The sequence below is a fragment of the Amaranthus tricolor genome, chromosome 1 (genome assembly GCF_026212465.1).
Source record: "Amaranthus tricolor cultivar Red isolate AtriRed21 chromosome 1, ASM2621246v1, whole genome shotgun sequence".
NCBI classification, from domain to species: domain Eukaryota; kingdom Viridiplantae; phylum Streptophyta; class Magnoliopsida; order Caryophyllales; family Amaranthaceae; genus Amaranthus; species Amaranthus tricolor.
Window position 1 is genome coordinate 12,041,410 of NC_080047.1, and position 25,743 is coordinate 12,067,152.

Sequence of the window (25,743 nt, forward strand, 5' to 3'; positions counted from 1 at the left end):
ATTAAATATATTAAAGTTATGAATAAATGATAATAAAATAACCCAAAACACATGAAGAGTCAAAGAAAGCATTCTATGAGTGTTAGAAAATCCGCTCGATCAAAACAGAAGCTCGCTCGGTCGAGCGGTCTGGTTGAACAACCTTCAGGAGACATTCTGACAGCTTTGCTCGATCTAGCATAGTAAAACATCTTTTCCACTTATTTATTAAGATTTATAACTCCCATGTTTAAGTCAGACACATTAATCTCTTCATTACTTCAAAACTTATTCCATCATAATCAACACGCATTTAGTTAAACACCCGTTAACCTACTCCATTAAGATTCCATACTATGAGTTCGAATGCAGGATCAATTTGTGGACTCGTAAATATCAACAAAACCAGATACTGGACACCTATAAAGAAGTAAGGGTTTTGAACTTGAATACTCAGTTAAATTCCGGTTGTCGGGTAAAAACCCTATCGATTCTATTCGGTTGTAATGAATTCTTTCTCAATCACTAAGAAGAAGACTCCATTCAAGAAGCATCGAGATGAACAAGAAGCAAAAAAGAAGGTAAATTTATTTACATTCGTTGTCTAATCATTATTCTGATTGAAAGATTCATTTTCATGGTCTGTTTATGTTTAATTATAGAGGGCAGAAGATGAAACAGCTCGTTTGTATGAGGAATTTCTGGAATCGTTCCAAGCGGAAGATGTTCCTGGGTCGAAGGGATTTTTTCGAGGAGGATTAATCAATCCTAATGAGAGAGTAAAAACTGACTCTGAAGGTTAGTATAATTTGTTCAAGATTTTTTTCCCCAATTATTCAGTATTGATTTTGTACTTTGATTGGTGATACCCATATTTGTTTTATTTGTGTTGTGGAGATGATTTATAATATAATTTGGATACATCAATAAATGTATGGACCTTTGATCATTCACAAATGGCAGGTGGAAATTCTAAAGATGGTGTATCTGGTTCAAAGAAGGGGAGTAGGTAAATGAATGCTTTTAGATTATCCATTGATCAATTACTGTGAATTAAAAATGTATAACGGGGACATCTCGTTTAAAGAATTAGGTGTTATAGTTACTTACCGATCTTCTAAAAGTTATTTTGCATTTTATAATTCCTAGCCTACTCGTGTTACTTCAGGACTTCATCATTTCGTCCTATGACAATATTTCTCATTGTATGCAAATATTTTACTTAATATAGGGTACTTCTACTTGTGCCAATTTGATTTTTGTTATGATTGAAAACGACATGATAAGACCTCGATTTTTTTCCAAAATAAAATAGTTTAAGGAGAATTAAGTTAAGATGTGGATCATCAAGTTTTGTTTTGGTCAATGTGTAGAGGTTAGCACTTATCTTACGTACACGGCTATCTAGTGATTTTTTTTTTGTTTTGTTCGGAAAAGGTAGATAAGGCCCCTGAAAACTTCTAGTTGAAAAGAACAGAGTATAGGTAATACTAAAGCCTAATAAAGATATCAGAGAGCGGCTAGCTTCTATTCTTGAGACGTAGGTTGAACATTGCCTACTCCAAATTAGAATAGAGTTTGTTAATTGCTTTCTAGCGCTTGGACTTTAGCTTCAAAATGTACAACAAGTAAGGATTAGATCGGTGTGGTACACGATTGACAAACATGTCCAAAAATGTTGTCAAGTCTCCTATGCAACATCGGGTGCCCACATGCTTATTTTGCATAGTAATTGGCTTATTGGATTTCCAGCTCTCAATTTTTCTAAATTGACTTACCGTGTGCTTTCTTTTGGTGTTGTTCTTTGTAAATTCAATACTTGCTCGAGATGTGATGGCACGCGTTAGAATCAAAAGGGTCTAAACTAAGTTGGGTTATGGGGTTAAGATAATGTAAATAGAATTTCGTTTTGGCACAGATGATCATAAGCAGGTGTTACAAAGTTTTTTTTAGAGGTAAATGAAAATGTTCCATGTCACAACAAAACAAATACAAAAACCAAACAAGGAAACAAAGACCACATCAGGTCATCAAAGAAAAACAACAAAGCACACAAAATTACAACTCATTCATCCAATTGACATCTTTTCTAGAAATCCTAAGCATGGGAGAATAGAAGTTTTGATTTCAAGCTTTTGTTTGATCTTTGTCACCGTATAATCCACATTAAGAATTTTCATCCCCCAAATAGCCAGATTGCAAACTTTCCAAATCCAATAAACCAAACAAAACGCAAAAAGAGCTTTCTTTTGAAGGAAGAAACTTGAAGTCTATTGTATAGCATTTACAATAGGAACATGCAACCAATTATTATACTTGTTTATTTATGTTTATTTCATGAAATGGTTGCCTTTGTTGCTCGTTCTGAATAAATCAATGTTCGCCCTTGGCAGATATGTCCCATCATTCCTACCACCATCCATGGCAACTAAAGCCAGAGTATTGGAAAAGGAGGTAAGGAAATTTTGTGTAGGTTTTTCATGTTAGTTCTACTTTTTGGAGTTCTTATTCTTGGTGTTCCATTGAATCTTTTAGGAACTTGACGAGAAATCAAAGGAGAAAGAGAAACGGAGAACAAGAAATATTGACAATTTGATGGAGGAGATAAGGCTGGAGCAGGAGATGCGAGAAAAGAGAAATCAAGAGCGTGAGAAATGGCGTGATGGGCGTCTTGAAGAACAATCAACAGTAAGTGGTTCCGAATTTAGATACCAAACATTACAATTTGGTCGTTCCATCTATCATATCATATTACAAAATCAAATATCATATATAAATAAATACTAACAGTCTAACATAAACAAGTTTGCCACATGACATTTTCTACAACAAAATTTTGTCGCCTAAAACCAATAACTTACATTGCAAGCCTTGGTTTAAGCATAAAGTATAAACAACATATCCACTTCTCATACTAAAGACTTCAAAAAGGAAACTACTTTTATCACATTACGCAATTGCAATTTAAATATCTTCTTTTCATTTCCCTTTTGAATTGGAATACTTCTAAGCCAAATTGCTTATCATATGCTTATTATACGGTCATTTGATACTTAGAAAAAAATAAAATAAAACAAATCAAATAAAATCTCACTTGATTGTATTTTTTCTTACATATAAAAAACAATATTCTACGAGATTACCCGGTGAATAGTGAAGACTGTAGCATTGTTGTGAGTAAAATAGAACGGTGGAAGTGTTATTTGATAATTGATTTCTTTAAAACTATTTTAAGTTATGTGATGAAAGAGTTATTGATGAATTTCCATTAAATGGTATGAATTGTATGTAATACTACAAATGGTATGCCTATGGGTTTCTTATTAGCTAAAAAAACATGAAAACGTAACACAATACAAAGATTTTGTTCACATTACAAATTTGATTATATGAATTTGTATTTTTTGCTTATGTTTGTATTAGCTGTATGAAAAATACCTAATGGGCCAAAAGAAGGCTATTATTAAAATTGTCTTTTGTTATATGCTTAAATGGCCTAAACATAGTTTTCATTATGTTCCGTTAATTAATTATGCATTAACAAATATGTTTGCTAAAAAAAGTCAAACTAGCAATGTTGAATAGGAAAACAATCATTATCAAAAAAGGTTTAAAAAAGTGCAACCACCAAAAAATAATCATTTTTATATTTTTATATAGAATACATTTATATTTATATTTTCTTTACTATATTGATAATGATTAAGAACAAAAACATAATTTGCATGTTTTTTTTTTATTAATTAATTTTTTTTTGCTTTACAATAGTTCTAATCATAATGTATATTTATATTAAGTTAAAGTTTTAAATCTCATGCATTTGCATGGGTATAATACTGGTTATCCATTTATTCACAATTGTAGATCGATAAACAAAAGATAGAGACAAATCTATATCTACTCCATTTCTTTCTCACAAGTGCAACATAATTATGAAATGATTTTGTGAAATGTGAATGCTTCCATGGTATTACACTTCTATTTTCAGTTTTGAGAAATTATGAATTTATCTTGTTCTTTGTCGGTCCTTTTTCTTGGGATGGAAATGATGATGATAACTTGACTAATAAATCAAGTGATATGGTTTATACTTAATGAATAATCATTTTAGATGAAAAAGTCTAATGTTGACTAATTAATTGAACAAGTGATCAGGGTTGCCCGAGGCGAAAAATAAATTATAGGTCCCTTACTATTACATATTTATTTTTGGTATTTTTTGCGTTCTCCTCATTGTTATTTTCAACAATCTTATCGTGACCATTACTAGACAAATCCACACAAAACTTCATGTGAACAAGTATTACGCACCAAAAATTTATCCATAGTCTTTTTTGTCTCTCTAACAGTTCATATATTCATTGCCTTTTTTCCGTTTTTCACTTCCAATTATATGTTTTTTAGACATCATATCAAATTCTTAATAACCTCGGAAATCAAAAAAAAGATTATTCACCAAAGTTTGAGTGTTTATTCAAAGTTAAACTACTAAAAATGATCGTAAAGGTATGTTTGAACAGCAAAATAGGGAATAAATTGAAATTTTGAAGTAAAATATTTATAAGCCATTTTGGAAGAGGATTCCGTTGAAGTATCAAACAATAAAATTGTCACCATCATCACTAGAATAAAGAAATAAAGCACCATGATTCACACAAGTAGCTGATTAGGTATTCTAATTTCTAATTAACATAGAAATACTAACACTTTGACTATAATTATGTAAAAATAGATGTAAATTTCATTTTGTTTTCCAAACTAATCAAAATCTAAAATAAATTTATGTGATTAATTATGTATTAACAATCATGATTATCATTTATCAACATTATCAAGTGATTTTCAATTAATTCAAAATCAAAATAGATTATTGAATAGGTTAAAATACCTAAGAACTGGTGGATTGGCTGCGACGATGGCAGACAATGAACGGCGGTGATGGTGGCAGTGTATGGCGGTGTCGCTTGTTCTGATCAACGGGGCAGATGAAGTCGATTTGACTCATGTTTCCTATTTCAGCTATTTATGGGTTTGGGTTAATAAGCTAATTTCGCTTTTCTAGGATTTTTGGTTGGGCATTGGGTACACGCTCTGTAAGTGATAACGCTTAAAATAAGACAAGATAAGATTTATTTAAATCATATTATTAAATTTTAGTTTCCACACTTAAATTTATTTTAAAATTATAGAATGTGACAATTAAGGGCGGACCAAAATTAGTAAGTTAACATATATCATACAAACACTAATAAATAATCAATCATTTATTATCAATTTGTATGTTAGTGTTGCATTCTATAAACCTAAAATGATCGTATATTTTGTATTGGTATCTTTTTTTAACAAACAATTAAAAACAAAGAGTGAGCCTTCAAATTGGACTAAATTCTAGTTATTTGCAGACATTTACTCGATTTGATGAGCTTCCAGATGAATTTGATGCTAGTGGGAGGGGCTCTTGTGACGAAGGTGATCTTCAATCAACCAATTTGTATGTTGGAAATTTATCGCCAAAGGTTAGTTTGTGAACCTGCCTTCGAACGTGGTCCTCTTTTTGTCTTTTCTTGCTGTGTGTGGCATAGAATTGCTTGAATTTTTTTTTGAATACTTGTATATTTTTTGTTTTTCTTACTGATGAACACAATTCTTTATTTGTGTATGAGATATTAACTATATTGTCATTGCTACATCATTTAGGTTGATGAAAATTTTCTTTTACGGACCTTTGGAAGGTTTGGACCCATTGCTAGTGTAAAAATTATGTGGCCAAGGACAGAGCCAGAACGAATTCGGCAAAAGAATTGTGGGTTTGTTTCTTTTATGAATAGGGGTGATGCACAGGCTGCTAAGGATGAAATGCAAGGTTTGATCAATCAACATTCTCACTCTCATTTAGAATTTTTTGTTTGTAAGCTCTTGTTTTTTTTTAGCTTACCTCCTGCCCAACTTATGATTCATAGAATGTCTTTGACCCCCGGTTGTTTCTCTGGTGTGTTGTAAGACATTTTCTGTTGGCTTTTATAATGTTGCTGAACTATGAGGGCGTGCCTTCTGACTATGAGGGATGGGGAAAGCTGAGAAAGGAAAGGACATAAATCTGGATTTGATTTGGGAAGCAAGATGAGGTTAATTATGACTAGTAGCGAAGCCACCGAATTATTTTTTTGTTAAAAGTTCAGACTATAATTATTTTTGCAAGTGTATCGGTCATCGACTATAATCTAGTGTATTGGCTATTTGAGGTACTTTTTTAGGTCTTCTTAGCACCTTTTGACCTGCCTGTCTGTAACTCGTCATCATTTCATCACCGGATTTTCATTCTTCTTCTAATATACTGACTTCAGTTGTAACTCGTTTTAAAACCTATTATTTTATCATACCACATCTTATTTGATAATCTAAATTATAAATTATTTAAGCTGCTAAGATTTTCTAATTTGTTTACACAACTATCGTCTTTGATTTTATCATTCGTGAAATAATTTATGAACTTGATTGCATGTAAATTTCTGATAAATATTTTGCTTGGCTAAACTTTTTGAAGTAATTCCGGAAGAAACTAGATGAAAAATCACCTTTGAAACCAGGTGACTATTGCTCTTGCTTCCGGTCCCCCTCGCTGAACAAAAAGAAAACCACATTTACTTCTTTCCAACTTCTTCTCTTTGAAAAAAATGATCAATATCACCAAACATCTATTGAATTTCTTATATCAAGGTAGGGAAACTGTGGCTATATAAGCTGAGGCATAATTGACAAAGAACAATAACTTTTTGGGGGATGTTCTTTCTTGTGGTTGCTTTTCAGGTTTTTTCACATAAGTGATTAGAGATGGAGTTTCAAAAGCTGTTACCAATTCGTTTAAAAGGGTGGGGGTAAGGATGCCTGAGATGGCAGAAAGCAATGAATTGGTGTTTGGGAGAGGGGATGAGCTTGTGAAAAGGCAAGGTACATGTAGTGAACTGAATTATCAATGATGGAAAATGAATATTGAAGTAACTTGTAAATTCCCAAGTGAATGTGATCCACACTCCCAAAAGCTAATTATAAAGTCTAAGAAAGAAGCATTAAATTTTCTTATCTCCTCCGTTTAGTAAGCTATTTCCCCATTCTCTAATAAACTGCATTACTGCTTTTGTCATGCCAAGTGATTTTTATTATACACTTGAGATGTCATGTTGTACTTTTTTTGTTGTTTATGTTTCCCCAATAATTTTTTTAGCATTTTCCATGTAGAATAATATTGGCATATCCTATTTAAGGCATAGATCCTCTTTTTAATTTCATTTTTCTAGGCAACACAACAAAAACTCAAAGTTGAGGAGGATGGTTTGCGGAGGAAAGCATTGACCAGGTTCATATTTGAGGGCATAGTCTACCTTAGATTTAAAAAGTGCGCCTCATGCCTATAAAAAAGTCATAGAGTCTGGTTTCAGAAATATACAAGCCGTGTGCTTTTGTGCGCCTTTTGCTCTTTTTGCACTTTGCACTTTTTGTGCTCTTGGTTTTTTATAGGGCGAAAATGTTTCTCCCCACAATTGTTGAATCCTCTTGGTGATTCCTTTATATCTTCCCTTTATTGGTAAGAGCCTTCCAATTATGCGAAGTAAGCCCTTTTGGATGTATTACTAGTGTTTTCTATTTTTACAAATGAGTGAAAAGTGACTTCTGACCTTAAGTGTATATTTTCTAGCAATGCCTTTTGCTTTTATTTACTATTGGAATTTAGACTATAGTAAAATGACTCATTAAATCATATACATATCTTATTTATGTGAAGTTAAGGGTAGGGGTCAAGGTGACAAATATGGAGCGCGTAAGCCCACATATCCACCACTTAACAACGACCCATGACGGGTGAGACTTTGACCTTATATCCACCTACTATCCACAAAATTCATACCAATACGTGTCTCAATTGGGGTGGATTGGATGCGTTGTGAAACAGCAAATTTTACCCGCCTACCCCAACACTAGTTATAGTTAAGGCTGTATACATTGAACCTTCCAAATTTGGCCTAGGGGGAAGCCTACGTGGGAGCCACGTAATGACATTTGGTGATGAATTTTGTTGCTTTTGTTTATGCAATGCCCTCTAATGTGAAAATTGAAGAGCTTGATTTAAAATCAAATATCCACCTCTTAGTGTCGGGTTTGTACTCAATAATGGTGATATATTAAAGGGAACATATTCGATTATTGTTTTATTGTTGAAAACGATTTAAATTTTGTTTCAAGTCTTGATCAATGCAAAGCTCAAAATTTGTGTAAAACTTTCTCTATTTTATTGGATTATACATGTACTACTATGTCTAACTATGTAATATATCTTTCAGGGATTGTCGTGTATGATTTTGAATTGACATTAGGATGGGGTAAATCAGTTTCTCTTCCATCACAGGCGCTACCTGCACCTCCACCTGGTCATATGGCAATCAGAAGTAAAGAGGTTGACTTGTTTATTCGCGGTGCAATTTTGTTTGTTTTTATTTTGCTTGAATTGATTCTCTCATGAACAGTTGGTATTATCTTCTCAGTGGGTTCATCTATTTAATTTGCAGGGTGGCACTGTAATCTTAACTGGTTCTTGGATTCCTGTGGCACCTGTCCCAAATCAAAATTCTGAGCTGGTATGCTCTCCTCTTGTCTCATATGCCTAGTAATTTTTTATCTGAACTTTTGAAGAGTTTCTATCTTATGATTCACATAGACCTTGCTTTATTTGATAGGCCATGTTAAAAACGAAAGAGGCGTACTAATTCCTTTTCTATTAAAAAATCAATGAGGATTCTAAGACTACCTCGGAGAAGCGTCAAATGCGCAGCTTTTTGTAGGTTGCTTCGTGTGGTCTAGTAAAAGTTATTTTGTTTTCACCCACTTGCCCCCTGCACATAGGCTTGTTGCGGCCCGGTTTTTAGAACTAAGGTCTTCAGGTTTATAGTTTTTACTCTAGACATATTTGTTTAAAAATTTTTAAAATTAGAAATGGCAAACACCAATTTTTTTGATTATATATATATATATATATATATATATATATATATATATATATATATATATATATATATGAATATCATACTTGTATATTACAAAAAACATTAAAAGATCTTTATGGCTATGCCTTTGTACTTGTATCCAAGTCTCCCTGTGTCCTGAAATTGAGTGCTTTTCCAAACTGGATATTTGAGCACATGCCTTTGTCCAACCCTTGCAGTCTGGCACAGGTAAATTAGTTTCTAGGCACTAGTATCTGTTTCCAGTTTATGCACGAGTTCAATTTAGGGTTTTCATCTTAATCTAATTTTCAGTTGCAGAATCATTTCCACCCAATAATAAAGAGTTATTATGAGTTGCTATCACTAGGAACTTGCTGATGCTTAACTTCTTTTTCTTTGCTTTCTGACCTTCATTGCTCCCATCTTTAGGTTCTTACTCCTAATGTCTCAGATATAACAGTTATGCCTCCTGAGGATAGACATCTTCGCCACGTCATTGATACCATGGCTTTATATGTTTTAGATGGAGGTTGTGCTTTTGAGCAAGCAATTATGGAGCGTGGCCGGGCTAATCCTGTTTTCAGCTTCTTGTTCGATCTTTGTTCAAAGGAACATATGTACTATGTTTGGAGGCTGTATTCTTTTGCTCAGGTGTGTTTTTTTCTGTACTTTCCTAAGTGGTTGGTTGTATTATGTATGCATACTTTCCTGAACCTATGTGTTATGATTTTTGATGTCGATGGCAATGCATCTTTCTATCAATGTTTTTTGGTTTTCATGTATACATAATTTTTATAAGGTGTTTTACATATTATTTTCATCAATACGTATCTGTGTGATAATGAAGATTTTATACATAATATTTTGAAAGAATTTTATTACATTTGTTGTTGAAGTACAATTAGGATGAAAGCGAGGGTTTAACGCAAAACATTAACAAAGCTTCTTCCCGTTTGCCTACTATATTACCTTGTGTAATAGTCATAAGCGTCTTGAAGTGTAGCCTAAATATCTTGGTTGGAGGTCCTGAGACCTGCTTCACTTTAGCAGCCACCGGAATTTTCGATTTTTGAAAGAAATCAATTTCTGTTGTTATTTAAGGTAAAATATTCTCTTATGCTGTTTATTTGTTTCAGGGTGACACGCTCCATAGATGGAGGACTGAACCTTTCATTATGATAACTGGTAGTGGGAGGTATGTTAGCTTCTTCTTCATGATTGTAGTTTTATATTATCCTAGAATGTTAGGATCGTAGGAAGTTCTCATTCTTTAGTGTGTTTTTGTCTCATATTTATCTATATATTGTGTTTGGTTTTAGGTGGGTGCCACCTCCTCTCCCTACAGCAAAAAGTCCAGACCTTGTGATGGAGTCTGGCATAACTTATGCTGGACGACGAGGCAAGGTATGTCTTCCTCTTTTGTGGGCTATATCTATGCATCCTTGTTCTGTATATATGAAGTTTGGTTTTTCATTTGACATAGGTGAATCATGCTTTTTTTTTTATTTTTTTTATTTTTTTTTGTTGCAGCGTGTTGATCCTGAAAGGACACTTACAGATTCTCAGAGGGATGAGTTTGAGGATATGCTACGTGCTTTGACACTAGAGAGAAGTCAGGTCAAAGATGCTATGGGATTTTCCTTGGATAATGCTGATGCGGCAGGCGAGGTATGCAATGTGCTTTAATTTGTGGAAGTACGCTAGTAACTGTTTTGGATCGATGTAGTTGATTGAAATGAAAACCATGGTTGGGCTGGAAGTACTTCTTTCCTAAAAGGAATGTTCTTGACTGTGCCATGTGATGTGCAAATTTTATTTTAACCGCAAGCACACGTTGTATGTGTATTTGCGGGTCGAACACAAGGAAACGAGTTAATAGATTCGTTCAATTTATGACTACAAGATACAGACAAACAATATATCTAGGTTGAAGATCTAACTCTACTATGAGCAATAATATAAAATGATGGAATCAAAGCTAATAAATAAAGCAAAGACAATAATTAATATGAAGATAACATGGGAAAACAAATCTAGGATGCCGGGAATCGACTAATTCTGACATGAAGGTTAATTACTCTCATAATTGTATGAAATTGAATATTTGACATGATTAAACGTGATCTAATTAATCTCAAGCTTTCGCTCTATTGATCAATATCGGTTTAAGACCCTTACTAATATTAATCCTCAAACTTCGGTTTTATTGGTTAAACTAGTATGAATTTAACTTAAATATACCTCAATCTTAAATTAATCTTAATCTCAAACTTCCATTTTATTAAAAAGGTTAATAAAGATATTTAAACTAAGGTTCATTAAGCATAGGTCTAATCATAGACCCAAATTTCACACAACTAATCAATCAAAAATCATTTTATGCTTCAAATTAGGGTCAATCCCTTAATCCTAGAAAAGAAATCTACTGACTAGACATATTACTAAACATGAAATTGACAATGAACAAAAAGCTATTTAAGATGCTAAACATGATAATAATGAGCAACTAAAGACAAGCAGATGAATAATTAAAGAGCAAAATAAATATACTTACTAATGGAAACATGCACAAACTACAAATTGCATGCAATTTAGTTAAATTGCAATGAAGAAAGCATGAAATTAAGTTTTTGCATCTAAAGAAACCCTAAAAAAACTAAAGAAGAATTCTAAAAATTAAAAGCTAAGAGATGGATAATTCTAAAAAGTAACTACCATTATTTATACTAAAGCCTAAAAAATAATTGAATTTCTGATAAAATAAAAAATATAAGGTAATGACCGGTCAGATGGCGACGAGTCGCCGCCCTTAGAGGCGGCTCGTCGCTGCTTTAAAAATACATAACATGGCTTTCTAGTAGCTGGCGACGAGTCGTCGCCCATGGGAGATGCAAAAACGGCGAGTCGCCGCTATCTTCTTTTCTTGAATGTCGAGTCCAGTAATTGGCAACGAGTCGTTGCCTCTAGTTCAGGTAAAAGCGACGACTCGTCGCTTTCTTCCGACCTTAAGACTCGCTGCTTCTGTTCGCGGCGGGTCGTATCCCTTGAACTTCTTTTCTTAGAGAATTATTGTGACTCTTTATCGTTCTTCAATTTATGAGGCGCCATTTTACTCCTTCCCATAGTGCCCTGCAATAGTATAAGCCACAAATCTCGCGCAAACATGTTTAATAATCATCAAAATTAACTTATTTACTCACAAATAATCAAATCATCATAAACTAGAGTAAACGAGCTAAAAATAATCCTAAACTACCACTGATCATCAAGAAAGGAGCACAAAAATAAGCACAATAAGTGCAAATAATTGCACATATCACCATGATATTGTTGAAGTTGGCAGTTTATTGTAGATGAACAAGATCTGTTCAAGGGATAAATTCTAGTACTTGATGGTTGTGTGTGTATATTTGTTGTTAATAGTTATACGTACAGGCAGTAACAGTATGGTGTTTTGAATTTTGAGTTGGTATGTATATATCATGTCTAGAATTGGGATAAACTCATGAAAGTGTGGCTTCCGGCTTATTGAAGTACTCCTATTTCAAAAAATGCAATTCACAGTATTAAGAATCCCATGCAAAAGCGAAATGTACAGAGGCAAATGCTGGCAATTAAAAGAAAATGGTGCTCAATGATTGATACATTCACCCACCCTTAATCTGTCTGCGTACCAAACTAGATGTTTATATATGTGCATAGCGTGTAGAATCCTTCTAAAATTCTTTTTATGCAAGTATTGCCAGTAAACGAATTGAAAATTCTTTCTGTTTAGTAGTGTGGAGCCGTGGACCGGGAATATTGAAGTAGAACAAATAACCAAATATCTCTTGTAATTTTGGTAGAAGATAACATTATATATAGCAAGTAGTATATATATATATATATATATATATATATATATATATATATATATATATATATATATATAGGGTCAAGTTCAAGTGAGAACCAAAATCTCCGATAAAAATGTGTTACTTTTTCACAGAAAAGGTGTTACTTTTGCACAAAAAAATGTTACTTTTGTTTTTAAAAAAATCTAGTACTTTCTAGCAAAAAAGCGTTACTTTCAGAAAAAAAAATAAATACAAAGTAACACGTTTTATTGGAAAAGTAACACCTTTTTGTGAGTTATTTTCAGAATTTTTTTCTTAAAGTAACACTTATTTGCCTAAAAGTATCATCTTTTTTTCAAAAAAATGTAACACTTTTTACCTAAAAGCAACACCGTTGTTCTAAAAAAGAAACACTTTTTTGTCAGGCAGATTATATATATATATATATATATATATATAGGATCAAATAAGAAGGATTTTTTTTTGTCACTATGTATACTGAAAGGATACGATGTTACAATTTAAGTTTTCTAGGTTGTATTGACCTCAAATTTTTTTTTATCACTTATTGAAATCAAGGGTGTATAATGTTTCTTATTCTTTTTATTTTAAACAGCCATCTTATCGGATCCCACCCTTATATATATATATATATATATATATATATATATATATATATATGGTCAAGTTTAGTTTAGATACAAGCTTATAAAAGAGCCGTGAAAACCATAATTTCTTAAAAGTAATTTTTTTTGTCAAAAAGGAACACTTTTGTCAGTGTTAGTTTTTTTGGAAAAAGTTATTGTAAAAAAAATTGAACTGTTTTGCCAGAAAGTAGCATCTTTTTGTGTAAAGAGTAACATTCTTTTCTTTTTTCCCCTAAAATTGTCTATTTAGCGAAAAAAAACTATCAGAAAGTAACACTTTTTGGAACACATTATATGTAAAGTAACACTTTTTTTTGTTAGTTTTTTGTTTTTTTTTTTTTTGAATCTTTTCTTAGAAGAACAATTTTTTTTTGCCTAACAGTAACATATTTCTCACGGTTTTCATATAAGCTTTGTTCTCATATGTACTTCTTCCTATATATATATGTAGACATTTAGGTGAAAACAACTAAAGTGGTGAAAATTGAAAACTAGACTAAGATACACATGTCACAAAAGGTGTACATGCTGTCTTAAAGCTAGTACATATTTTTGTGAAGGGAAAAATTCATGTTATTTACAGGAATGTATATGATAATTAGTGCTGTTTTCTGGTAGTCTCTAATGCTGATCTAGGTTGAACTAATGAGCTCTATGCCTTACAGTTTTGGGAACTTTTTACTATTTGATGAGTTTTATTCAATGGAAGTGGTGCATTGAAAGGGGTCTTGTATTCTACTATGTATAGTGATGAACTTCATTATCTTTGTGGCTTACTGAAAATGGCTTTTGGTTTCCATGGCAGATAGTTCAAGTGCTAACAGAGTCTCTTACCCTTAAAGAAACACCAATACCCACAAAAGTTGCAAGATTGATGCTTGTGTCTGACATTCTTCATAATAGTAGCGCTCCTGTGAAGAATGCATCTGCATATCGGACAAAATTTGAGGCAACATTGCCTGACATAATGGAGAGCTTCAATGACTTGTACCGTAGTGTAAGTGGAAGAATCACCGCCGAAGCTCTCAAGGTTGGTTCCTTCATTTGATAATTGTCTCTTATTTATACATGCCTTTATTTTTTGCCTTTATTTTTCTACGTTTACATTTCTTTTGCACTTATCCAATGTGGACTGTACAATTGTAGGAGAGGGTGTTGAAAGTGCTTCAGGTTTGGTCAGACTGGTTTTTCTTCTCAGACGCTTATGTAAATGGATTACGTGATACTTTTCTTCGACCCAGCTCTTCTGGGGCTGTTTCTTTTCATTCCATATGTGGTAACGCACCAGAACTGGAAGAGAAGTTGAGCCGTCCTGAAGATATGAGTGATAGGATCAAGATTAACCCCGATGTGGCATTGGCTATGGGCAAGGGAGCTGCTATGAAAGAGCTGTTAAGCCTCCCTCTCCCTGAGCTGGAGAGGCGTTGTAGGCATAATGGACTTTCACTTGTTGGGGGTAGGGAAATGATGGTTGCCCGATTGCTTTATCTTGGGGAAGCAGAGAAGCAACGAGAATCTGAACTGGTAGAGGATTTGAAATTTGTACAGACTCAGCCGAGCTCTGGTAGATATGCAAATGTGCAGAAAGACATGAATGTTGAGATGGATTCTGCAAGATCAACAGCTTTTAGCTATTATAGGGATGATGAGATAGTCTCTATAGCAAGAGAATCTAATGCTCTGCCGAAAGCACTCTCCATTCCGCAACCTGAACTAAAAGAATTCTCAAAGATAGGGAAAGCAGAGACTGTCTTGCCAGCCTCTAAGTGGGCTCGAGAAGAAGAAGATGATGAGCCTAAGCAAAGATCTAGAGGTCTAGGGCTGAGTTACTCCTCATCTGGGAGTGAGAATGCTGCAGATCATAATGCCGAGGATGACGAGATTGCTGCTCAGACTAGTACTGCATGTCAACCTAAAATTACTATCAGTGAAGAACAGCGGTTAGTTTTGTCTAATAACTTATTTAATTGTTCTGTTTAACGGGCTTCTTCTATGTCTCTTATCTATCTGTATTATCCACGGGAAGTCTGATAGGTGTAGTTAATTCTTGCATGATTATGACATGGTTTCAACTTAATTCAATTCGGCTTTTGAAACCTTTAGCACAGTGAAGCATTTTTGTATTTCTATATGATTCACTAAAGTGAGTGATTTAGGATAGTTTACTTGCACCATAAATAATTAGTTTGTTATGTGGTCATGACTATGATCCAAAGAAAATATGTATGGTAAAATTTCAGTGTTCTTCATTTTGACTAAAAATATGATAAGTAGCAGTTTGTCTTAACTCTATCTTCAATAATTGTAGTTACATGTTTGGTGTTGACATATAACCTCTTATATTTTTGATTTTTGACTCTTTCAGACAAAAATTGAGACGTCTAGAAGTTGCACTGATGGAATACCAGGAGTCTCTGGAGGAACGAGGTATCATAAGTCCAGATGATGTTGAGCGGAAGGTTACAGTTTACAGGAAACGTCTGGAATCAGAGTACGGGTTGTCAGAGTCGGGTGAAGATCTTTCCAGGAGTAGTAAGTTCTTTCTTTTGGTACTTTAAACTATCAGTAGTTTTGTACTATTTTGACTTACAGCTAAGGTCTTCTGGCACCCAGACTATTTGTCTGCTGGATTTAGTTTCTTCATGTTGCTTGTCCTTTTAATTTCTGCTTTTGTGTATATTGCCTTCTCTTCCAACAGATAAAAGCTTAAGCTTGTGTACTCAGATGGGCAAACTTGTTTGTATGAGTTTTTTAGGTCCAATATATGGGTTTATTTTTGGTCCACAACAATGTCAAAACTGTAATCCCAAAAATACGCTCGAAATAAGTTTGGATAAGGGTTATTAAGGGCCAATAACTTGGTTATAAGACTGAGAATGAGATGCATTTAGGCACAAAAGGTCCCTAGAGCCTAGGTGTAAGGCCAAGGCATGATCTTTTTGTAGGCGAGTAAAACATGTTTAAAATAAAAAAAATTATATATTTGAAAATTTGTATTAAGCTTATAAGGGCCAATAAATAACTTGGGTTTAAGAGGCGCGAGAATTGAGATGCGTTAGGCACACAGGGTTGTGGAGCCTAGTTATAAGGCCAATGCATGTTCTTTTTGTAGTCGAGGAACACATGTTTTAAAATTAAAATTATATATGTTTGGAAATTTTTGTTAAGCTCATTAGTAAAATTTAATAATGAAAATCCCACCGATAGGTGGTCACCTTGACAATCCTATCTTTCTTTTATCCTATAAAATTTCGACCTGTAATTCGTTTTTCTTTTGAAGGGCCTCCTAAAACATTTACCAGTAAGACGTTTTATTGAAAAAAATGTTAATATGAATTTTTAACTTTTTACCCACAAATACACCATTGAATCACAATTTTCATTGTTTCCATCTAATTTATTGAGGAAGTTTCAAAGCTTATTATTAGTGCCTAAAACTAATGCTTAAATCCATTATTCTGAATTAAGATTAGATGAGTTTGTAGGATATCTTCCCATTTCGCTTGGTTTGTAAAGGCTGAGCTGGAAATTTGTTTTACACAATCTCCTCTAAAATATTTACTACTTTTCTTTTCTATCCAAAACTTGCATTGAATATGACTTTCTTAACAATTGTTCATATATAAGCAATTTGGCACATCTATCAGACTCTCACTTAGTGCAAAAATACGGTTTCAGTCACGGTAGCGGTCGTGAAACATATATTCAAGTCAATACAAATGATTTTGCTGTCAATGCCACCTGTATTTCGATCGTGGTAAACTCAAAATTTTTTAGACTACGATTGAGATACGGTGATACGGCCTTGTTTTTACACTATGGACTTTCACTTGGCCGTTTTTGTTATCCATGCTTCGACGTCCGTCCATTTTCTTCTTTACTCTCTCACTTGCTAGTTACTGCGAGATAAATTTAGTTGTCTTAACAGGGACGCATATGCGATGGAGAACAAAGAACAATCAATTGTGGTTTTCTTTCTAAAAGGAGGAATAAGAAATGGATGACGATTTGATGAGAATTTGAAGATTTAATGGTGAAATGACCTTCGGTTATCTGTAAAAAGGTCCTTTGAAAAAATAATGCAAAGGTCGTGGATAGAAGGTGATCTTTTTAAAAGTTGACTAACTTAAGGGGGGGTTTTAGAATTAAATTTTCCAACTTATTATCATATAAATAATTACTAGATTAAAATTGAGAGTTACCAACTATACAAACAAATATTAGGATTTCTTGAGAATTGTTTGAAGCTGTTCCAATCACAATTAAGGTTTTGCTTTGAACTGTTTTCTAATTTAGAGCCGTCATACATGAGATTTGAAGATAGACTTGTAAAAGGAGAATTTCAAGGTCTATTTTATACTGATGACATCATATTAGTGGAAAGAACTTGAGATGAGGTCAATGCCGAGCAAGAGTGTCAAAGAGAAAAGAATAAAAAAAGTTTAAACTAAATTGAAGTATGTAAAATATGAGATATAGTTTTGGCATGTAGGAATAGGATCATACGGAAGGTGTAGTAAACTTAGTTATGAGTGAGTGCTTCAAGTACCTTGGATCAATTTTTGATGAGAAAAGGGATATTAATCAAGATTTTAAGCATAAGACTTAGTGTGGGTGAAGCAACCGAGGTGTGCGCCTAAGGTTTAAAGGAAAATTCTAACAAATTTTCATCAAAAAATTACTACTATATGAGGTCCAAATGTAGGTAGATGCAAGTAACTAATGTGTTTATATGAAGATGACCTGATGGATGAATGAACCTACTTTAAAGAATATAATTCGAAAAAAATATAATTCAATTAAATTTTCATTCAACTATATTGATGATCAAAATGATACATTGTTCAAGATAGTTTGGTCATGGAAAAAAGCATTTAACAATGCACGAGTTAGAAAAGTGGAAGTTTAGAACTTCAAGAGTTTAGAAGAGGAGGTAGGGTAAAGAATGATATGAATTATTAAATTTTGGAATGTTTATAACAAGATATAGAAATGAAGAACGATGATTATTAAAAAATTTATTATTTTAATTTTTATTATCAGTCTATAATTTTTTATTTGAATTCTGGAGTGAGTGTGGGTGTGGTGTCTGTAATATGAAGATTCGATGAGAGGACAAACAAGCTTATTTGTTTAGCCGAATAAATTACCATACCTAGGAGGGTTTACTGTGATTTTTATTTTCATAAAATAATCTTGTTTCAAGTACTTCATTTTTTTTAACTATTAGAGTTTTATAATTGATTGGTTTCTTGTTAGTGTTTTACCCTGTATCAATTCTGAAGCATTCATATAAAAAAAATGGTGAAGCATTGTATTTTATTTTATGCGTGTTTGAGTATTAATGAAATGCTCACCTATCCATGTCAGTCATAATGACTAACGGTGGCATATAATCTTGGGTTCATCCGGTTGGTTCAGTTGCATAATCCCAATCCCAAGCATGTCATAAACTAATGCTGCCCAAGTATCCTCACTATATCCTTTGATAGGGGGACCATAGACACGTTGGCCCAGAAGAACGACAACATCGTCCAGTTAATTGTAGCTTCTCCAACGACTAGTTGCAGTATTAACGAAATGCTCACTTATCCATGTCAGTCATAATGACCAACGGTGCATAATCCCAAGCATGTCATAAACTAATGCAGCCCTAGTATCCTCAGCATATCCTTTAACAGGGAGGCCATATACACGTTGGCCCAGAAGAACGACAACATCTGTCCAGTTAGTTGTAGCTTCTCCAGTGGCTAGTTGGAATATGTGTGTCTCTTGTCTCGATCGCTCCACGAGCTTCGTAAGTAAAGCTCTATCAATCTCTAATCCTCTACTGAAGATTCAGTGGATGCGAGTAAACCAGCCGTATTCACATAATGCAATACCCTTTCATTTACCTCCCTATCTCATGTGAGACTCTAAAGTTGCCGACATGACACAACTGTTCTCTGTCCCATGCCGAGTAAAAGACACATCATAGACTAATCTCGGAGTGGGGACAAAGACATGGTTTTATCGTGTCATTTGCATCGTTAGAGTCTCACATGAGATTTGGTAGTACATAATAGGGTATTGTGTTACGTGACTTGATTGGTTTACACTACCTCCACCAAATTATCAGTGGATGATTGGAGATCAATAGGCCTTTAATTACGGTGCTCGTGGAGCGATGGAAACAGGATACCCACACATTCCATCTAGTCATTGGAGAAACTGCTATATTGGCCGTTCTTTTAGGCGTATGTGCCCATAGCCTCCCTGTTATAGGATACGGAGAGGATAATTGGGAAGCATTAGTTCATGGCATGCTTGGGATTTTGCCACAGAACCACCGGTTTTTTCCAAGATCATACAAAGTTCCTCATTATGACTGACATGGATACATGGGTATTTCTTCAAGAGAGCTAATTGTGGAGTGATATGCACAGGGCTACACAGTGATGGTATGTGGCGCTATGTTGTCAATTGATAAGAGTGGTGATGCAGTCACCATTTCTACCTCCTCTTCTGTCCGAGCAGCACACCACCAGGACTCAATAGATGGGGTAGACGACATTGGCATACATATGTCGGGCATCTGAGAAAAGTGTCCACAAGTTAGGTAGTTGTGTACTGCTTTCTATATGGACTTGAGAGCACGTCCACATAGGGACTCCATTGGTATCTAGAGTTTGTCAGCCTCTGGCACAGGAGTGAGGTCTTCCTATTAGAGAATTATAGTTCATAAAGGTTACGTTAAGGTTCTTGACGCTTTTGGTTATCTTTGCTTTTCTTTATTTTTCACCTTAACTAGAATCATATTCTTCTTGCTTCACCTAATAGCTTCATTATTACTGAACACAATGATGGTTCATCTATTAGATTCACAAATCTAGCTCAGTTCATTAGTATACAATCTAACGTATATAGTTACTTATCCTTGACTGGGGTCATGCCCCTGAAACAGGGAACTGATTGTGCCTCCTGAAAATTCAGAACTAGCGCGATGAGATTTCTACCCAGTTCATTTGAAACTTAATCATATCAAGTTAAGTTTCTCTTCACCTGTCCCCTGCGCCTTACCACGCAATCAGACTTTTGTGCTTAACTAATTTTAGCTAGGGTGTAACTAAGGAATACCTGTTGTGCAGTTTAGACGTTAAAAAGTATGACCAGAAAAGCAATAGTGGCCTTGGTATTTTTGATCATGTTCTCTAAAACTAATTCTACTGAAGTAATAATATGCTGAATGTACTGAACTGAACTGAGTCGAACTGAGTTGATTTGATTATGTTATGGATCTCAACACCGTGGCGGACATGTCATCAAGAAGAAAGACAGATGGGATACTCACGTACAGCATGCGAAAGACATAGTTTTGATGAGCTGGCATTTTATTTTAGTTCTTTTTTGTCATTAGTCTTGGCAGCTTTGTATATATAGCTTAGAGATATTATGTTAGGATCACGTTTTAGGAAATTTGTGATTAATTCACTCTTGGAGTTTCTGGTCTACTCGAAGGTCCAGCCTGGAACTTTGTTTCACGACAAAGGCAATAAACAGCGAGTATTTATAATCTTTCTCTCTTGTTCAGTGTGTGTTCATTGGGATTAACCTGTCTACGTTGGAAGCTAGTGCATAACAGATTAGTAGTCCTATAGAGAACACACTATGTTTATCATGAAAATGTTCATTGACTTATGTTATATTTTACTTAACGAACAGGTTTTCATTATTTTTGCTTCTTAAATACTACCTTTACCTTCATGAGCTTGCTCTACCTCATCCCTTTATGTGAGAGCTTTGTACTAGGAATGAAGCAAACTCAATTGGCCAGAGGGAGCATGTCTCAAACAAAGAACTTACTCCTCTGTGGCTCTGTCCCTTTGTATCTACTACATTGTGGTTCCCAAATCCCAATGTGAGATCTTTTTGGCCTCAATGTAGCAGGGACAGAGAACTATTAACACCTGCCTTCTCCCATACGCGTACGTACGACATATATGTTCTTGACAAATTTATAGGATTTAGCAGTTTGCATTCCTGTTTGAGGTTATGTATTGAACTATCTTCCTCATACGTCATAATTGATTGTAACTTTAAGTGTACATCAGTTCGTGCTGACGTAATTGTATGAATGAATGCTGCAGAAAGAACATCGGAAAGGCGAGACAAAAAGAATGATTTGCAGGAGTCCTCTGGGAAACGACAACGTAGCAGGAGTCGAAGTGGGACCCCTTCAAGAAGAGGATCGAATAGGTATAAGGAAATCAGCAACAGGGATTACCGTGGTAAGTAGAGTGTTAAATCTCAAGATTCAGACAGCAAGAGTCAGCGACAGAACTAGAGTAGAGACCGTCGGAAGAGTGATGGTTTTGAAAGGGATGATCATTCGAGAGATGGGGTCAAAAGAGAGACAAGGTTTGAGTTTACTAGACGAAATTGATATCAACTGACTGTAAGTTTGCGAGGTGCAAATGGATATATAGCCCTGTATTTGAATGAAATATTAATTTGAAGAAATCATGAGTTTTGCAGTATATTCTGTACATAGTTTTCCTTCTTTTTATTATTAGCATGTTTGAAATTTAGCAAGAGTGTCATGACTGTCGTTAAATCTTGTTTTTGTTGGCCGTTTCTTTGTTAAGTAACTTCTCTATGATCCGTAAACTATCTCTCCTTCATTTGCCACATTTTTCACTTATCCTTTTCGCCATATTATTTTCTTGAGTAATCTTCTTGCAACGTTAGATTCTTGTAGAAGGAGAGGTAAATCTACCATGGGTCAAAGGCGTGGTGGGCTGTTTATGCCTGCCTCTCCTCCCATGAGATGGGACCTTCGGAAACAATGTGCGAGTTGTGGCATCTTATGCCCAGTTTCCAGCAGTTGTGTTGAGGTAAGGAAGCCATGTATTGCTTATACTTGCTTCCATGGAGCTTTGAATTGTCGTATGGCTATGGGGATCGATGGTAGCTAATTGCACCAACCGATTGCACAAGCACAGTAGCATCAAACAACAAACAAACGTTAACATGCATCAAACTTATAAGTTCATCTTCAAACCATAGCCTTCTAGATCTTCTTTTGGTGGCTTTCAAAGCCTCATCAGAGCATAAAACTCCAAAGACTTACAAGTTACAATTGCAATAACAAATTTGAGCCAGTAATTAAAATATTAAGTTGACAATAAAGTGCAAGTCTACATCCAAACATATACCTATCCACCTAGGGCTCCCCTACACTTTAGGATACATATGGATACATCGTCAGAATGCAATTAGTATTGGGTCCATTATTTGGCCAATTTCTTTTAGTGAAAAGTACACTATAGTACAAAAGTTTAACATTGTTCAATGAAGTTTCATTCATGGTCATGCATATTAGGTTGATTGCACTAAATTTTTATGTTTTTCTAAAAGGCAAAAGCATATACCTTGTTCGTCTCATTCGTTTTCCTTTAGAGACCATTTAATTGTCTCACTAATTTTTTTTACATTCATATTTTTTATATGATCTCACAACACTTCATATTTGATTTGAGTATCAAAGAGGCTTTCTCGAGTTCTACTCCAATTAGTAACTCTTGTTCATTTTGCAAGATTTTGATCTTGGCATTTTGAAGATCTTCAAACATATTCATCCACCTTCAACCTGCTTCAACAACAACGACATGATTGCATTTGAACATTCAAACATTAATATTTGGTTTACCTTTATTATTATTATTATTATTATTATTACTCTTTCACCGCATGTATAACTTGTAATTAATGTCATCCGAACAATATTATGTATTTTATTAAGGTTGATCTAACAACCAATAAGCAGTGTTTGGTGAAATGTTAGGCCTAAATTTCACAAAGAAAAATTCTCTCTAAATCTATGAGAGCACACCATTATTCAAATATGTGAAAATTTTTTGTTATGCCAAGTTCCAAATCACCAAATATATAGTATGATTTTGATGATCTTAGCTCACGTAATGGCATGCACATTAGAGGGTAACGATAAGTATGCATTGAGGCTTAAGAGTATGAGGTATGGATAATTGGATGAACCAAGAAGAGCGGGTGCATTAGGAGTGCCATTACCAGCAAGTGGAACACCAACCATTAGTAGTTGCAGCCCAAGTTTGCTCGTTCGAGCAGTGTGATGGCCCATTCGAGTAGATCAGTTAGGGGTCTATTAATATATTTCTTTGATTGTTGATTTCGTTAGGGATGCGTATTGTGTTTGTGCTAGGGTTAATCTACAGGCTTTGTGGCTTAGATAAAAGGCCTAAATTAGTATTAGATGTAGGTAGAGTCTATTACATAAAGAGAAATAGAGTTAGTGAACGGTGAGTATGCCTTCTATGTAATGAAGTGTGATTTTTATGAAAGGTGAAAATTTTAAACTTAACTAAAAGTTGTGGATTGAGGAGCGGATCAAACCAAACTACCATAACATGTGATATCATGGAAAGTACATCCTTAAAAAAGCTGAATAGTCAATAAATTAACTTAACTAAAAGCTTTACATGATAATTGATGTTTAGGATATGATTTATAATACTCTATTACATCTTTTTACATGTAAGTCCATTGAGTAGAAATATGAATGCAATATAAGTCTTTTTCATTTCTTGTGTTAAATATTCCACTTAAAATAAAGGTTGCATAAAATTTAAACCTATGATCTTTCGTTATGTTGACTTCTGGTATCATATCAAATAACCAATTCAACCAAAAATTTAAAAATATAATTAAAGTCTCAGAATATTTTATACTTATGCAGGATCATTAAACTCCAAATTTAGCTTTAAATTGATTACACCTAAATTACTATATATATATATATATATATATATATATATATATATATATATATATATATATATATATATATATATATATATATATATATATATATATATAAAACCACTATCGATGGGCAGTTTAGTTAGATATTAGATTTTGACATAATCAATAGTTTAATAATAATCTTTTAGGACACATACAACTTATGGATATCAAATTGAACAATATTTAGGATTTTTAATTTATAAAGTAGAGGCAACATATATAACACATGAAGCTCAATAGGGCCTTGGGTGTGGGTGTGTTGGCCGACCACCTAATGTTTGTATGAAAAGATTTTAATCTTAGAGATCATATTTTTCTCATATAATTTAAAGATTATAATAAAGAAAATTCTAATTAGAATAGGTCTCGTGATTAAAAGAAAGTGATTAAATAAATAACATAGATCATAAAACTAGGAAATTTTGAATTTGAGTATCTATAATCTGATCCTTATAAAGGTAAAAGAATAAAATTTTCCATAAATTTATAATTAATATTTTTTATTATGTTTTGATTTGATTCCACAAATATTATGTTTTTATCAAAACCCTAAAATTTCTTGTATTGACTTTGAATTTCTCTATATTCTTCCTCTAAAAAAGTCAAATTGGATTTAAAAATGGAAGATTTTGAAAATGTTCAATATATTCAACTGTACATGATCTTTAAAATTAGGAGCCTTCATATTCAATTACATAGTATATGTTAAGTGTTTAATGATTCGAAATTGTTAGAAAAATATCATAATTTTAAAAATTGTACATTCAATTTTATGCCATGTTTGGAACAATGAATCATTTGAAAACTTGAAATTGACTCAAATTTTTTATTTGACAAATAAAAAATTTTCAAATTTGGATTCGGATCAAATTCCACCATTGTTTTAAAAGTAGTTAAAGTTGAGAATTTGAAAATGACTACCCAAACCTTGTCATTAGTCATTCTCAAATTCATTATTTATGATTTTATAATTGAAATTAATAATTTAAAATGAAATACTTATTCCCAAACACTATATTAAAGACTTTTGTTAATTTTTACTCCATCTCTAAGATATAAATTCAAGCCACTCAGCTAAATAATACTTATTATTAATGGTCCTAAACTTAGAAATTCTAAAGCAATTTTGGTGGTTTGTTATAGTCAAAAATACATTCAATTAATTAATGACAGCTCATTTAAGCACATCGATAATGGCAAACAAAAGTATCAGATAATGCTCTAAATGAAGTATGATCAATATTCAATAAAGAATTTTATGATATTCAAAACATACAAACAATCCTAAATGTAAGTGTTAGGATTTGGATGTAAAACCTCATGCAATAAAGGGTGCACACAACACTCTAATAACTAACTATGCTACATATCATCCATTCATTTTTCTTGTGAACTATATAAACATATATAATATGGTTTATACTTTATATTAGGTAACTAGTATAGAAAACCCCGACCCAATCA

General features: G+C 33.5%; 2 protein-coding genes across 3 annotated transcripts in view; both read left to right on the forward strand.

The window, feature by feature from the left end:
• The first annotated feature begins 303 nt into the window (after positions 1–303).
• Positions 304–21,974, forward strand: LOC130800615 (protein RRC1-like). Of its 2 annotated transcripts, none has more exons than XM_057664166.1 (17): positions 304–560; positions 642–777; positions 943–988; positions 2,373–2,433; positions 2,515–2,667; positions 5,382–5,495; positions 5,677–5,842; positions 8,316–8,428; positions 8,541–8,609; positions 9,405–9,626; positions 10,112–10,170; positions 10,295–10,379; positions 10,506–10,643; positions 14,264–14,488; positions 14,605–15,398; positions 15,824–15,990; positions 19,884–21,555. In XM_057664166.1, exons 1-17 carry the CDS (start codon positions 486–488, stop codon positions 19,922–19,924), a joined length of 2,664 nt encoding a protein of 887 aa, XP_057520149.1. In that variant the 5' UTR covers positions 304–485; the 3' UTR covers positions 19,925–21,555. The 2 variants fall into 2 exon arrangements, with proteins under 2 accessions (XP_057520149.1, XP_057520142.1); XM_057664159.1 differs by lacking the exon at positions 19,884–21,555 and adding an exon at positions 21,585–21,974 and having other exon boundaries at positions 306–560.
• LOC130800631 (probable ribosome biogenesis protein RLP24) overlaps positions 11,676–25,743 on the forward strand; it is a 66,341-nt gene continuing 52,273 nt past the window's right edge. The window contains exon 1 of the mRNA XM_057664192.1: positions 11,676–11,687. The gene's annotated coding sequence lies outside the window, so the exon portion shown is untranslated. The remainder of the gene's footprint in view (positions 11,688–25,743) is intronic.